Source organism: Capricornis sumatraensis, chromosome 1 (assembly GCF_032405125.1).
Source record: "Capricornis sumatraensis isolate serow.1 chromosome 1, serow.2, whole genome shotgun sequence".
Lineage (NCBI taxonomy): Eukaryota > Metazoa > Chordata > Mammalia > Artiodactyla > Bovidae > Capricornis > Capricornis sumatraensis.
In genome coordinates this window covers 159976935-159989411 of record NC_091069.1, presented here as the reverse complement: position 1 = coordinate 159989411, position 12477 = coordinate 159976935, and the positions used below count along the sequence as shown (strand labels likewise).

The 12477-nt window shown below is 34.3% G+C and overlaps 1 protein-coding gene across 1 annotated transcript in view; it reads right to left on the bottom strand.

The window, feature by feature from the left end:
• The window catches only part of DZIP3 (DAZ interacting zinc finger protein 3), a 100810-nt gene that overhangs the window by 67417 nt on the left and 20916 nt on the right, over positions 1-12477 (bottom strand). Inside the window, exons 7-11 of the mRNA XM_068975265.1 lie at positions 11304-11418; positions 5627-5746; positions 4192-4293; positions 2677-2769; positions 1949-2001 (exon numbers count right to left, since the gene is read on the bottom strand). Of these exons, the coding sequence (XP_068831366.1) occupies positions 1949-2001; positions 2677-2769; positions 4192-4293; positions 5627-5746; positions 11304-11418 (483 nt within the window). The remainder of the gene's footprint in view (positions 1-1948; positions 2002-2676; positions 2770-4191; positions 4294-5626; positions 5747-11303; positions 11419-12477) is intronic.

Genomic DNA, 12477 nt, shown 5'->3' with positions numbered 1-12477 from the left:
CACCCTCTGTCATCCCCTTCTCCTCCTGCCTTCAATCTTTTCCAGCATCAGGGTCTTTTCAAATGAATATTCAGGACTGATTTCCTTTAGGATGGACTGGTTGGATCTCCTTACAGTCCAAGGGACTCTCAAGAGTCTTCTCCAACACCACAATTCAAAAGCATCAATTCTTTGGTGCAAGTATAACAGAGCAGAAAACAAAGGTCTCCCTGGTTAAAGGAACTAGTAAATTGAAGCCATGGAGCCATGGCTGTTGAGTGTGGGGGAATTCCAGAAAGGAAACAGAGAAGAGCTCCCCCAATTTTTTTGGCCACGTCTCGAACTAACAGCTGAACCATACATGTGGAACACTCATAGCAGCTCAGCTAAAGACAGAAGATCTGAATTGAAACTGGAACCACTAGCCAAGAAAAACAGCCTTGCAGTTCAGTTTCAAATAAGTTAATTGCCTATCAAAACAAAAGTAACACACTCACCGCAGAATCTCCACATCTGTCGTGTAACTATTGGGTACTAGCTATATGCCAGGCATTATGCTACATACTGGGAATATACCAGTAAGCAAGTTAAAGTTCTTGCCCTAGTGGACACTATAGTCAAATGGAAAAGAAAGCCAAGAAAGTATAACAGAACTTAGTAAAGGTTTTAATAGGAGAAAAAAAGGGAATATGTGATTGAAACACCTAATGCAAAGTAAATAGGATTTTCTAGAAGTTTTAACCAGCCAAATCCAAAGGAGTGGAGTATTCTGGGCAAATTCTAGAGGTAAAGCAGATGGCACACTTAATAACTAAAAGAAGTTGAGTATAGTTGCTGCATATATAGTAAGAAAAGAATGACAAGAGACGACACCAGTAAGTATAGCAGGGTCCAAAGTATCTTAAAGAACCAAGCTAAGAAGTCTGAACTTAACCAGGAACAACTAGAAGTCTGTTAAATATTTTCAAGCACAGAAATGAAGTATTTCCAATTTTCTTTTAAAAAAGCTATTTTAATGACTGAACAGACAGTTCTATAGACTGTTGAACAGTCAGACTGAAGAAAGGTAAGACTGGAGCCAGAAAGACAAGTTTAGAAGCTATTTCAGAATTCCAAATGAAAAATAAATTTATTTAGCTTAATAGAAGCACAAGGGGAGAAGTAAGGAGGCATGTACAATATATTTAAGAAGCTGAATTAATTGGACCTAAAAAACGTTACACAGCAGTGTTGGGAAGAAATATTGTGAATCTAACTGTGAGCATACTGAACTATAGATCTTTTTGAAAAATAAAAATGGAAATATTTAGCATTCAGGTAGATAGACCTAGAGTTTTGAAAATGAGATCTGAAGCAGAGATAAAGATTTGTGTTTCATTAGCTCATAGAGAAAACTGATGCCTTAGGTATTAATGTTTAAGCCTGGTAGATTAAAAAATGGTAGACATTTTAAATAGAAGAAAAGAGAATCAATGGATTAGGATAAGTGTTATATTGAAATTCCTAATTTCAACAGAAACAATTTATAGCTCAATGAATTTCTGCTTATATATGATATATAACCAGTATATACAGTTACAATACAGCTTTCTCATCTAAGAAATAGAATGATTCTAATTCTCAGATGAGCCTGGAGGCCTGGATGAGTTTTGAAAGCTAGGAGAAAGTTTTTTATAACAACCTAATTTAAATAACTTTAAGAAAAATATGTTTGGTTTTCATGAAGGGATTCTTTTCATATTTAAGGTAAAAGCATCCACATAATTTTCCTTTCTTCTTTAGAATTTAAGTGTCTACAAAAATGTGGGGAAGGGTAAACAAATGTCAATTAAATACAGTTTTTCACACAACTGATATTGTCTTTCAATTTAATGAAGCACCAAAAAGTAACAGAAAACACAGAAAGAAGCAACTGAAAACTACATACATGCTAAAAAAAAAAAAGTAGAATATTTAATTTCAAACTTACCTTGCTCCTAAATTTTCAATGGTTATATATTCATCCTTTCTCACAACTTCAAACTGCAAGTGATGGAAAAAAAAAAAAAAAAGCCCTAAAGTAGTTCAATTTTCAAAATTCTTTAGTGTTACTTCTTAGCCTTAATGTTTGAAAGAAGACAGTGAGAATGAAACTATAGTGAATATACAAAAATAAAACAGAAGAAATAAGTTACAAACAATCTTAGTCAAATAGTAGAGCTGATCTCAAAAACCAGTTCTACTTTATATCGCCATAGGATTTAAATGCCAAATCTAAAAGAGAAGATCATACCTAAACATAATATATATATATACATTTTTTAAATTTTGGTTTACTTACTGATAAGTAAATATCAATAAGATATTTTATTAAAATGAAATAGCAAAACCAAGACTAAAAAGGGTTCGGAAACACTGAAATTATTTTTAACCATATGTGGAACAGCATTAGATTATCATCCTCTGTGCATGATAGACTATCCTCACTGGTATAGTCATGGCCTGTTTTGTCAGTTTCTGTGTGTGTGTGTGTTTTATTTTTTTAATATTTTTACTCTTAAGTACCACCTAAATACTACTTTAGAGAAATCAACACAATGTTAGAGAGCTTAGTCACCATCAAAGAGAATATGACTAGGCTACTATTATTACGATTCCCAAATCTGTTCCAAGTCAAAAACATCATTCCAGTAAGAAAAACAAGAGAAAGATACTCACCAAAATTTTGACAATTCCAGGTACTTCACATTGCAGCATCCTTACCATGTCACCAGTACATCCTTCCTTTAAACATTTTTTTCCACTAAAACTCTATAAATTTTATCAATAGAAAACAATAATAACATCAATAGATAAAATAATATGAACAATAAAAATAGAAAAAATCCATTGATGTGCAAAACTGATTATATTTATATAAAGTTAGAAGCAAATATTGCTAGATAGTAAAACAAAAGATGTGAACAAACACTTGAGAGTTAGCTGTTCAAAGACAGTCCATTACTTGTACCAGTGGATTTCTTACTTAAAATATATAATCACACTTTTCCCTCTCATCATTTCTATTAATATTTCAAAATCTTTATATAGTTACATTATAAACTAAAATGAATTTGCTGCTCCCAGTGAAAGCAACTTCAAGCAAAATATACAAACTAAAAAAGTACAAAAAGAAATACTGAATTTCTATTAGATAAGTGAAGATTTCAGCAGAAAAGAAAGAATAAAAATTTGAGTCCTCTGATCCTGATCTTGCTATTTCCTCTGGTTAATTTATTTAGTTTTCTTTTACTTGTCTTTCTAAAGTTGAGCAATACCGATTGCCCTAACAATCAAAGAAAGTGAAAAGTATTTACATACTGCTTAAAAAATGAATAACTGTGCCTTATATAATGATTTTTACAATGCACAATACAAGTTTATCTGTTAATCTTCACAACCTTATAAAGTAGGTATTACTATCCTTACTTTATGGCTTAGAAAAATGAGTTTCAGCCTAGTGTAAAAAAAACCTAGTAAGTGGTTCAATCTGGACTTGAACTCAGAACACTCAACTCCATATACAATTGCTTTATAAGTGTTTTCTGTGGTTTGCACAATGTAAACACTTTAGAATTAAACATTATAAACCCAATTTATGGCAGTTACCTCATTAAAGAGTAAATAAGTAACAGACTCAGGCATTCAATTTCTATTTTAATTTCAGTGGAAAAAATTCAATTTAGTTATATGATTTTAGGCAAATATAAATAATACTAATATATTTTGAAGGTTTGCTGGGTTTTTTTTTTTTGGCCGCACCATGCAGCTTGTGGGATCTTAGTTGCCTAAGCAGAGGTTGAAGCCGAGGCCTGGTAGTGAAAGCACCAAGCCCCAAACACCGGACTGCCAGGGAATTCCCAGTAACACAAATTTATTTTGGAAGGCTATAAAATGTATCACTGTTCTCTAGCCTTAAAACTACACAGTTGTCCTTTCTTTTTATTAAGCAATTCTATTCTTTGATTTTATGTCCTTTATGTGAATTTACTACAAAGACCTGTTTAATAAATGGTAATGATGACCAAATAGTGAGCAGAAAAGTATCAGAGAGAATAGGGAAAGAAAAATGGAGCGAGAAAGGAAGAGGAAGGATGTAAATAGAAAGAAATGAAGGGGAAAGAATAAAAAAGCAGGAAAGAGTAGAAGAAGATATGCTCTAGTAAAGTTTTAAAGGAAGTACAAATATAATACCTGATCATTTTCACCTGGATATTTTAAATTCTTGAACTTTTTCCAACAAATTTTATGGAAGTAAACACAGCAGCTCTTACTGCACATTAACTGAAAAAATCCCTGGAGGAGAGTAAAAACTGTTGATAAGAGATAATAATCCATGTAGATAAAGAAAATATCACCTTAAGTCACTTTTTATTATTCTATAACTAGATGAGCTTGGCACTGAAAATTTATCAACAGATCACTGGTAATCAAAGAACTATAAAAATCATTTTTATATCATTAAAGACAAAAAATAGGCAATAATTTGAATAAGTTAATATTTTTCATACGCTGTATACAATAAAATATCAGAAACTCAGTGAGTGACCTTTGTAGATGAACATGCTATCTGTTCATCAGAAGTTTTATATTTCTCTTTTCCTTCAGCCCCAATTCCACAGCATTATTTCCTAAAACTTCTTTGTCATCAATCACCAGACCTTAGATTGCTATATTGGTGATAAACAGCTCCTAAGCTACTGCGCTTGTGAATATTACAAAAGCACTAGCAAAGCCAATTCATTTTTTTAAATTTATTATTGAAGGATAATTGCTTTACAGAATTTTGTTGTTTTCTGTCAAACCTCACCATGAATCAGCCACAGGTATACATATATCCTCTCCCTTTTGAACCTCCTTCCCATCTCCCGCCCCATCCCACCCCTTTAGATTGATACAGAGTCCCCGTTTGGGTTCCCTGAGCCATACAGCAGAGTGAAGTAATTCAGAAAGAGAAAGATAAATATCATATTCTAATGCATATATACAGAATCTAGAAAAATGGTACTGAAGAATTTATTTACAGGGCAGCGATGAAGAAATAGACATAGAGAACAGACTTATGGACATGGGGAGAGGGGAGGAGAGGGTGAGATATATGGAAAAAGTAACATGGAAACTTACATTACCATACATAACATAGAGAGCCAACGGGAATTTGCTGTATGGCTCAGGAAACTCAAACAGGGGTTCTGTGCTAATTCATTTTTTTATTGACTCACAGGATATAAATAATTCCTAATCACAATGAATCTAAGCTTTTGAGATTTTCAAGTCAAACAACTTCTCAGCTGTATTTTGCTGTAATTAAATAAAGTGCTTTTTAAAAGAATTAATTTATTTTAATTGGAGGCTAATTACTTTACAACATTGTAGTGGTTTTGCCATACTTTGACATGAATCAGCCATGAAAATATGCTCAACATCATTCATTATCAGAGAAATGCAAATCAAAACCACAGTGAGGTACCATCTCACACAGGTCAGAATGGCTGCTATCAAAAAGTCTACAAATAAATGAAGTACTTCTTAAAGAGTATTTAGATGAATGATAATATAACAATTTTCACCTAAGTTTAATTTTACAATTACATTTTTAAAACACTCAGTTGATTGATAATTATAGTACCTTATAATTGGTGTTCTTTAAAACGTCAGCTTCACAAGATCGCTCACAATCTAAATAACTGCAAATGGTCTGCTTCATTATATTACCCTCAGTTGTCTTGATGAAATTATTAAGAAGGTCCTAAATTTTAAAAATAAAAAATCTTATGAATCAGCAATAAAAAGACCACACATTTATATTAAGTTACAGGTTCATTTCATGTCCTTTTTTTGAAGGTGTTTTATGTTGTTGTTTTTTTTTTTAATAGTTATAGAACCTATTTCCCTCATTCAAAGTAAACAATACACAGAAGGGCCCTATACGTGAAATACTAAATTTCTTCCTGAATACAAACACAGAGAAAGAGGAAAAAGTCTGTATTTGAAGCTATACGTCTATTTTCCATTCTAACTCATAACAGCCAGTGGGTTCCTAACAAGAATTACTTTCTCTGATACAGAGAAACAACAAATTGTTGGCAACCCAGGAGAGTTCTTGCTAGAACTGGCCCCCAAGACACCATGTTGGCAGTGGGACTACTATAGTGGTGCAACAGGCTGTTCAGCCAAATGGGCAGAGGCAGGGCCAGCAATATGTTTCCAGTGTTCAGAGTTACAATTTTAAATGCAATTTCCATATTTTAAAAATGCTGGCTAAAGGTTGTGAAACATATTATCAAGTCTAAGTTAAACAAGTCCTTAATACTGCCCCTCAGAGAGACATACCCATATATACTGAGGGTATATGACATGATAAAGTAAACCTCTATAGACCATTTTATGCATCAAGTCAGCATTCATAACATTTGTTTAATGACATTCAGAATTTTATGAAGAATAAAAATGTTTTAACCAAATCAACTAGAAATTTTTAAATGTCAAGAAATAAAGAACCATCATCCAAGGACCTATCCATATGAAAGCAGTATATCCTATGAGGATAGCCAATAGTAAGTGCAGATGCTGAAATAGGACTCATAGTATGTATATAGCTACTGTTGTTTCACATGTCTAATGCTTAATAGTTCAATACTAATCTACTGAGTTGCCCACCAAATCTGTTCCTCGTTCCTTACTTCTTATTTTCTGCCCCAATCATCGATACTCACTCATTCAACAAACATTTACTGAGTGCCTGTTACAGGCTAGGTTGTTGTGAATGCTAGGAAATGTTAGATGATAAGGATACTGCAGTGAACTTAGAAGGTCAATATATACTTAGTCCTCATGGAACTTACATCAAGCACATCTACCAAGATCTATTTAATTTTCAACCAGCAGGCTTGAAGTCATCCATCACATAGTTATTCCATCACCCTTTACATGCAATATATTAGCAAATACTGTTGAGACTTCTCCCAAATTACACTGCAAATTTTTCTAATTCTCTCTCCATTAGTATCTGTTCTACATCTTACCTAGATTACTAACAACTGCCTAACTAGTTTCCCTCATCCCTGCCTACTATGCTCCAAAGCACTCTATAAAGAAGCAAAAGATCGTGTCAGTTTCTTGCTTAAAACTCTTCAGTGGCTTCCCACTATCTACCTTCCTACTACTTTCCCACTACCTCATTAAGACTGACTTCAAGGTTCTGCAGAACTTACAGCATCTGAACCCAGTATATGTATCCATCGCTAGCCCATCTCTTCAAATTCATCTCTAGCCTCACTCCCTATAAAATTCACATGGTTTTATACTTCCAGTTTCTCAAACTTTCTCTTCAAGTCCTGAGGGCCTTTTCCTACTCAATTCCATTTACCTAGAAAGTTGTTCCCCTACTCTTTACAGAGTTAGTTTCATTAGCAGTCTTGGGCTTCCAACTTAAATATCACCTCCTGGAAAGGCCTCTTCTAACCACTACACATAGACACACATACACATTTATGCATGCTGCTGGTGCTAAGTCACTTCAGTCGTGTCAGACTCTCTGCAACCCCCTAGACGGCAGCCCACCAGGCTCCCCCGTCCCTGGGATTCTCCAAGCAAGAACACTGGAGTGGGTTGCCATTTCCTTCTCCAATGCATGAAAGTGAAAAGTGAAAGTGAAGTCGCTCAGTCGTGTCAGACTCTTAGCGACCCCATGGACTGCAGCCTACCAGGCTCCTCCATCCATGGGATTTTCCAGGCAAGAGAGCTGGAGTGGGCTGCCATTGCCTTCTCCACATTTATGCATATATACATATAAATATGGATACATGCAGGTATATAAGTCTGTGTCTACATTTCCTTCATTTTCTCTATCCCAGTCCCTTGTTTTTCTTTAAAACACTGATTACAACTTGCAGCTATTTTATTAACTCCTCCTTTATCATAAATACAGAAACTACTCAAAGTCCTAAATTCTATAAACCATACTTTACTATAATTTAATTATAACACTCCAGTGTTTATAAATCCTTAAATGATCTGGCTAACATTTACCTTTAACATTTACCTCTCAAGTGCAAGAAAAGAGGACAGGATATTATTTTATTTTAAAAAGAACATTCATAACAAGGAAACTCTTGGTAGATGATAGCTGAAATAATCATGGAAATTAAAAATTCAACAGAAGGATAGAAACAAGAATCATGTTGAAAATAATAACAATATGAAGGTCACCACTCTACAAGGGTGCCAGCATCTCTATAAGTATGATCTTCTTTTAATAAGGTAAGTTCATCTCAGGAGACACATGAGGATAGGAGCAACTGGGGCAGGGCAGGCCTCTGGTGGTACTCACCTGGAATTTGTCAATGTCAGATAAAGGGTACAGGCCAGCCCTCTAAGTTTCCTTTAGAAACTAATCACAATGTCTGGGAAGTAGGACTTTTGGTGGGCTCACAGGCATAGGTACCAATTAAAACAGATAGGAACATGCTGGCCTAGAGCGAGAGCAGGATCATGGACACACTCTGCTCTACTGTACATTAAAGTTTTAGTTATTGAATTTTAGAGAAGTGCGGGGAGAGAGGGCTGGAGGAGAGTACAGGACATCTGGAATGCAGCTGGCTACCCAAATTATTTTTGAGGCAGAAACTATTTTCCAAGTAGTATGGAAATATTTTAACATTATAATAACTAGTATGATAGCACTAGTGTATACTGGCTGAATACTAGCTCTATGCAAAAAGATGAAGTTAAGAAAATCTCCTAGAAAGTAGAAAAGACAAAAAATAAAAATTAGCATAGAAATAACAAAGTCAGAAATTCAGTCCAGGATGTCAAGCAGCTGAATAACAAACATCTCAAAAAGAAAAGAGAAAATGAAGAAGAAATCATCAAATAAATAAAAAATTAAATGTCCTAGCACCAAAAAAACATAAATTCAGAACACTAGGGATATACAGAATATCCTAAAAATTCCCAGAAAGAAAAAAACAGGTTACAAGCAAAAGATTGAGAATCAGAATGACATAAAATATCTCAAAAGTACTATTATTGGAAGCTAAACAATAATAGAAATATAATTTTTAAAATTAAAGGAAAATTATTTTCAACCTATAATTTTATACCCAGGCAAGATACAAGTAAAGTGTACAAAGGATAAATTATTTTGAGACTTGAAAGGTCTCAAAAAATTTAACTCTCACGTAAATTCCCTTTCTAGGAAGCTGCTGGATGAAAGCTACTCCCCCAAAACAAGGGAGTACACCTAGAAAGAGGAAAATTTAATCCAAGAAGAGGGGATTTACACAGGAGAGGGGTACAGGTATTCCCAGGAATAAAGGGAAACTCTAAGGCCAATTTAACAAAAACAAGTACCTATTAATAGGATGGGGAATGGGAAGTGTCTGTGTGAAGGAGATGTGTAAGGAAATTACTAAACCCTCATCTTCCACAGTAGGAAATCAAAAGATGATACCTAAGATGGAGAATTTTTTTTTAAATAGTGGTACAGCTTTTTAAAAGTACAGGTTAATATCAAAGGAAAATGCCTAGAGGGTTGAAATAAGTTATCTATATTCAGAAACTACAATTAGAAATGATGAACCACAGACTGTTAAAATCTTTTAATATACTTAAAAAAGTGTATACATGTACTAGCTTGCATAAAACAAAAATAAAATTTGGATAAGAAAGAAAAATATTTTAAAAGGAGAAGGAATAGGAGAAAAACAAGCAAGACCAAGTAGGGGCTGCTTCAGGTAAACACAGAAATTCAATATTTTTTTAAACGCATAAAATTACTACTTAATATATTAAGTCAAAGTTAAAAGACATATGATCATCTCCCCAAACACCAAACATTATCTTACTTATTCTATTGACTACTGAGAGAGGTATATTAAAATATTCCACTGTGACTGGGAAGTCTTCTAGTTCTCCTTTTAGTTCTACCAGTTTTTGTCACAAGTATTTTGAGGCTATATTATTAGGTATATAGAAACTTTGAGTTGTTAAAGATTCCTAGAAAAATTTAATTTCTTATTTTTATGAAACATCCTTCTTTAATCTGAGGAATGTATTTGGCTTTAAAGTCAGCTAAAATGTAAGGATCCAGAAAGGTTTAAAGTAAAAGCTTGGAATAAGATACCTCACTCAAATGTTAACCAAGGGAAGCCTAATGTAGCTATTTTCACACTAAACAACTAAAAAGTGACCAATATGGCTTATTAGATGGGTAAAAATTACCCAAAAGGTAAAGAATATCCAGAGAGTGTGGGCTTCCCTGGTGTCTCAGATGGTAAAGAATCCACCCGCAATGTGGGAGACCTGGGTTCGATCCCTGGGTTGGGAAGAGCCCCTGGAGGAGGGCACAGCAACCACTCCAGTACTTTTGCCTGGAGAATCCCCATGGACAGAGAAGCCTGGGAAGCTACAGTCCATGGGGTCACAAAGAGTCAGACACAACTGAGCGGCTAAGCACATGAGGGCAAAGAGCAATTCTTACACTCTGTCTTGAGAATATAAATCAGGACAAACTTTCTGGGAGGAAATGTGGAAATATACATGAATAACTTATACAAGTGTGTAAACACTTCACAATTACACCTCTAGAAATTTACACTAAGGCAATGATGTGAGAAATAAAAAAAGATCACATTCTGTAACACTAAAAAACTAGAATGTTTAGGATAAACTAAATGTTCAATACCAGGGAACTGGTTAACCAAATTAAAGCACCGTTAATGATAGACTATGAAAAATTATACTTTCAATATACAATAATCTACTTGCTGACAAATTCACAATAATATATATTTTTATACTATAAATCAATGTATATAACATCACACCAATTTACTAAAAATAAGAAGTGTTTATACATGTGTGTATGGAAATACATAAATGAAAATTCTAACAATAGTTTTGCCATTTGAAGGAATATATGGATAAATTTTACTTTTATCTTTGGCATTTTCACATTTTTCAAGTTTTCTGAAGTGACCATTTAATACTTTTAAAATTTAAATCAACAACAAAACAATGACAAATATAGTCAGAAAATTAACTTACATTTATCTCAACCATGTGAAGTATTGAACTAGTGCAACTTTTAATCTTCTTGTTATCTGGAAATGCTAACACATCCACTTCACTTCTCTCTACTTGTTGAATCATACTCACATTCTGTACCAGATAATGGAATCAAAGTTTTCTCATACAAAAAGCTAATGTCCAATAAAAGAATATGTTTGCTATAGAATGACATAGCATAAACTGTACTTTATCAAAGATAATTCTGATTAGCCATAGATTAAATAATTTCTTACTTTAAAAGTTGTAGGTAAATCTTTATCTTCTGTAGGATCTATATCAAACCAATGATCATCTGTATCTCCTATTTCTTGTAAGCTTTTATGAAACTCTAGCAGTCCTCCATTATATCTGCAAAGCATTTTAAAAAGTTAATTTGAACAAGACTCTGTAACTAGCTTACCAATTAGACAACAGGCAACCCATTTGTGTGTGTGTGTGTGTAAGTAGGATAATGTCTAGCATGCTACAAAAATACAAATACTAGGACTCTCACCTATAATAGATTGGGATGAAATACAGGTAGAAGGGGAGGTAATAGATTATGTAGTAGCTCAAGCCTGAACAGTATGGGGGCCATGGTAATTACAGGGGTTGTAGAGTTGGCTGGCTTACTGTCTTGGAAGCCCTGAAAAAAGAGAATGACCAGCACAGGTCAGCCAGATTGACTCAGGACCCAATGAAAGACAGAGGCCTCTGAGGGCAGCATTTAAAGAGACCCTCAGCTCTGACAGCCATAAAGATAATCTGTGCTGAAAATTAGGCCCAGATTTAACCACACAATGGAAGAAACTGGCTACTACTATCAACTAAGGGTACTCTGTGAAAGTTAAAAGGCCTCTATGGTAACATTTAAAGAAATCTGACCAACTCTAAACATAAAGGCAGACCATGCTGAAAATAAGACCCAGTATTTAATCACAAGGATAGAACAACAGCAAAAACCAAAAGCACAGTCTCAACAAGACTATTATACTATCAGGACTCTGATATGGAACAAGTAGACCATGCAAATATCTGTACATCATCTGAGGTACATGTCCCAAAAGATGATGCTCTTCTTCCTTCTCAAAATCCTCCCCGATCTCTGCTCATTGCCTAAATACTGAAAAATCTAGGATCAGGTACAAGCAAAGCCCAAGTGAAAAAAGAGGAAGAAAAGGCTTGTTCACCATAAGCATTGCAGACTTCACTACTTTCACTACTATGCAGTGGCAGGAATGTGTCTGGGAGTGGATCTTAAGAAAGCTAAACCAATGGTCAAATATATAGCTGGATAGGGAAATGTATACTGATATGGGGTTACTCTCCCATAATTCAGCATTTCCTGAATGTAAGGACATGAGAAGCCAATCCTAACATGTTGCTGAGGCTACTTGAAGCCGGGACACAACCAATGGCCTCTATAAT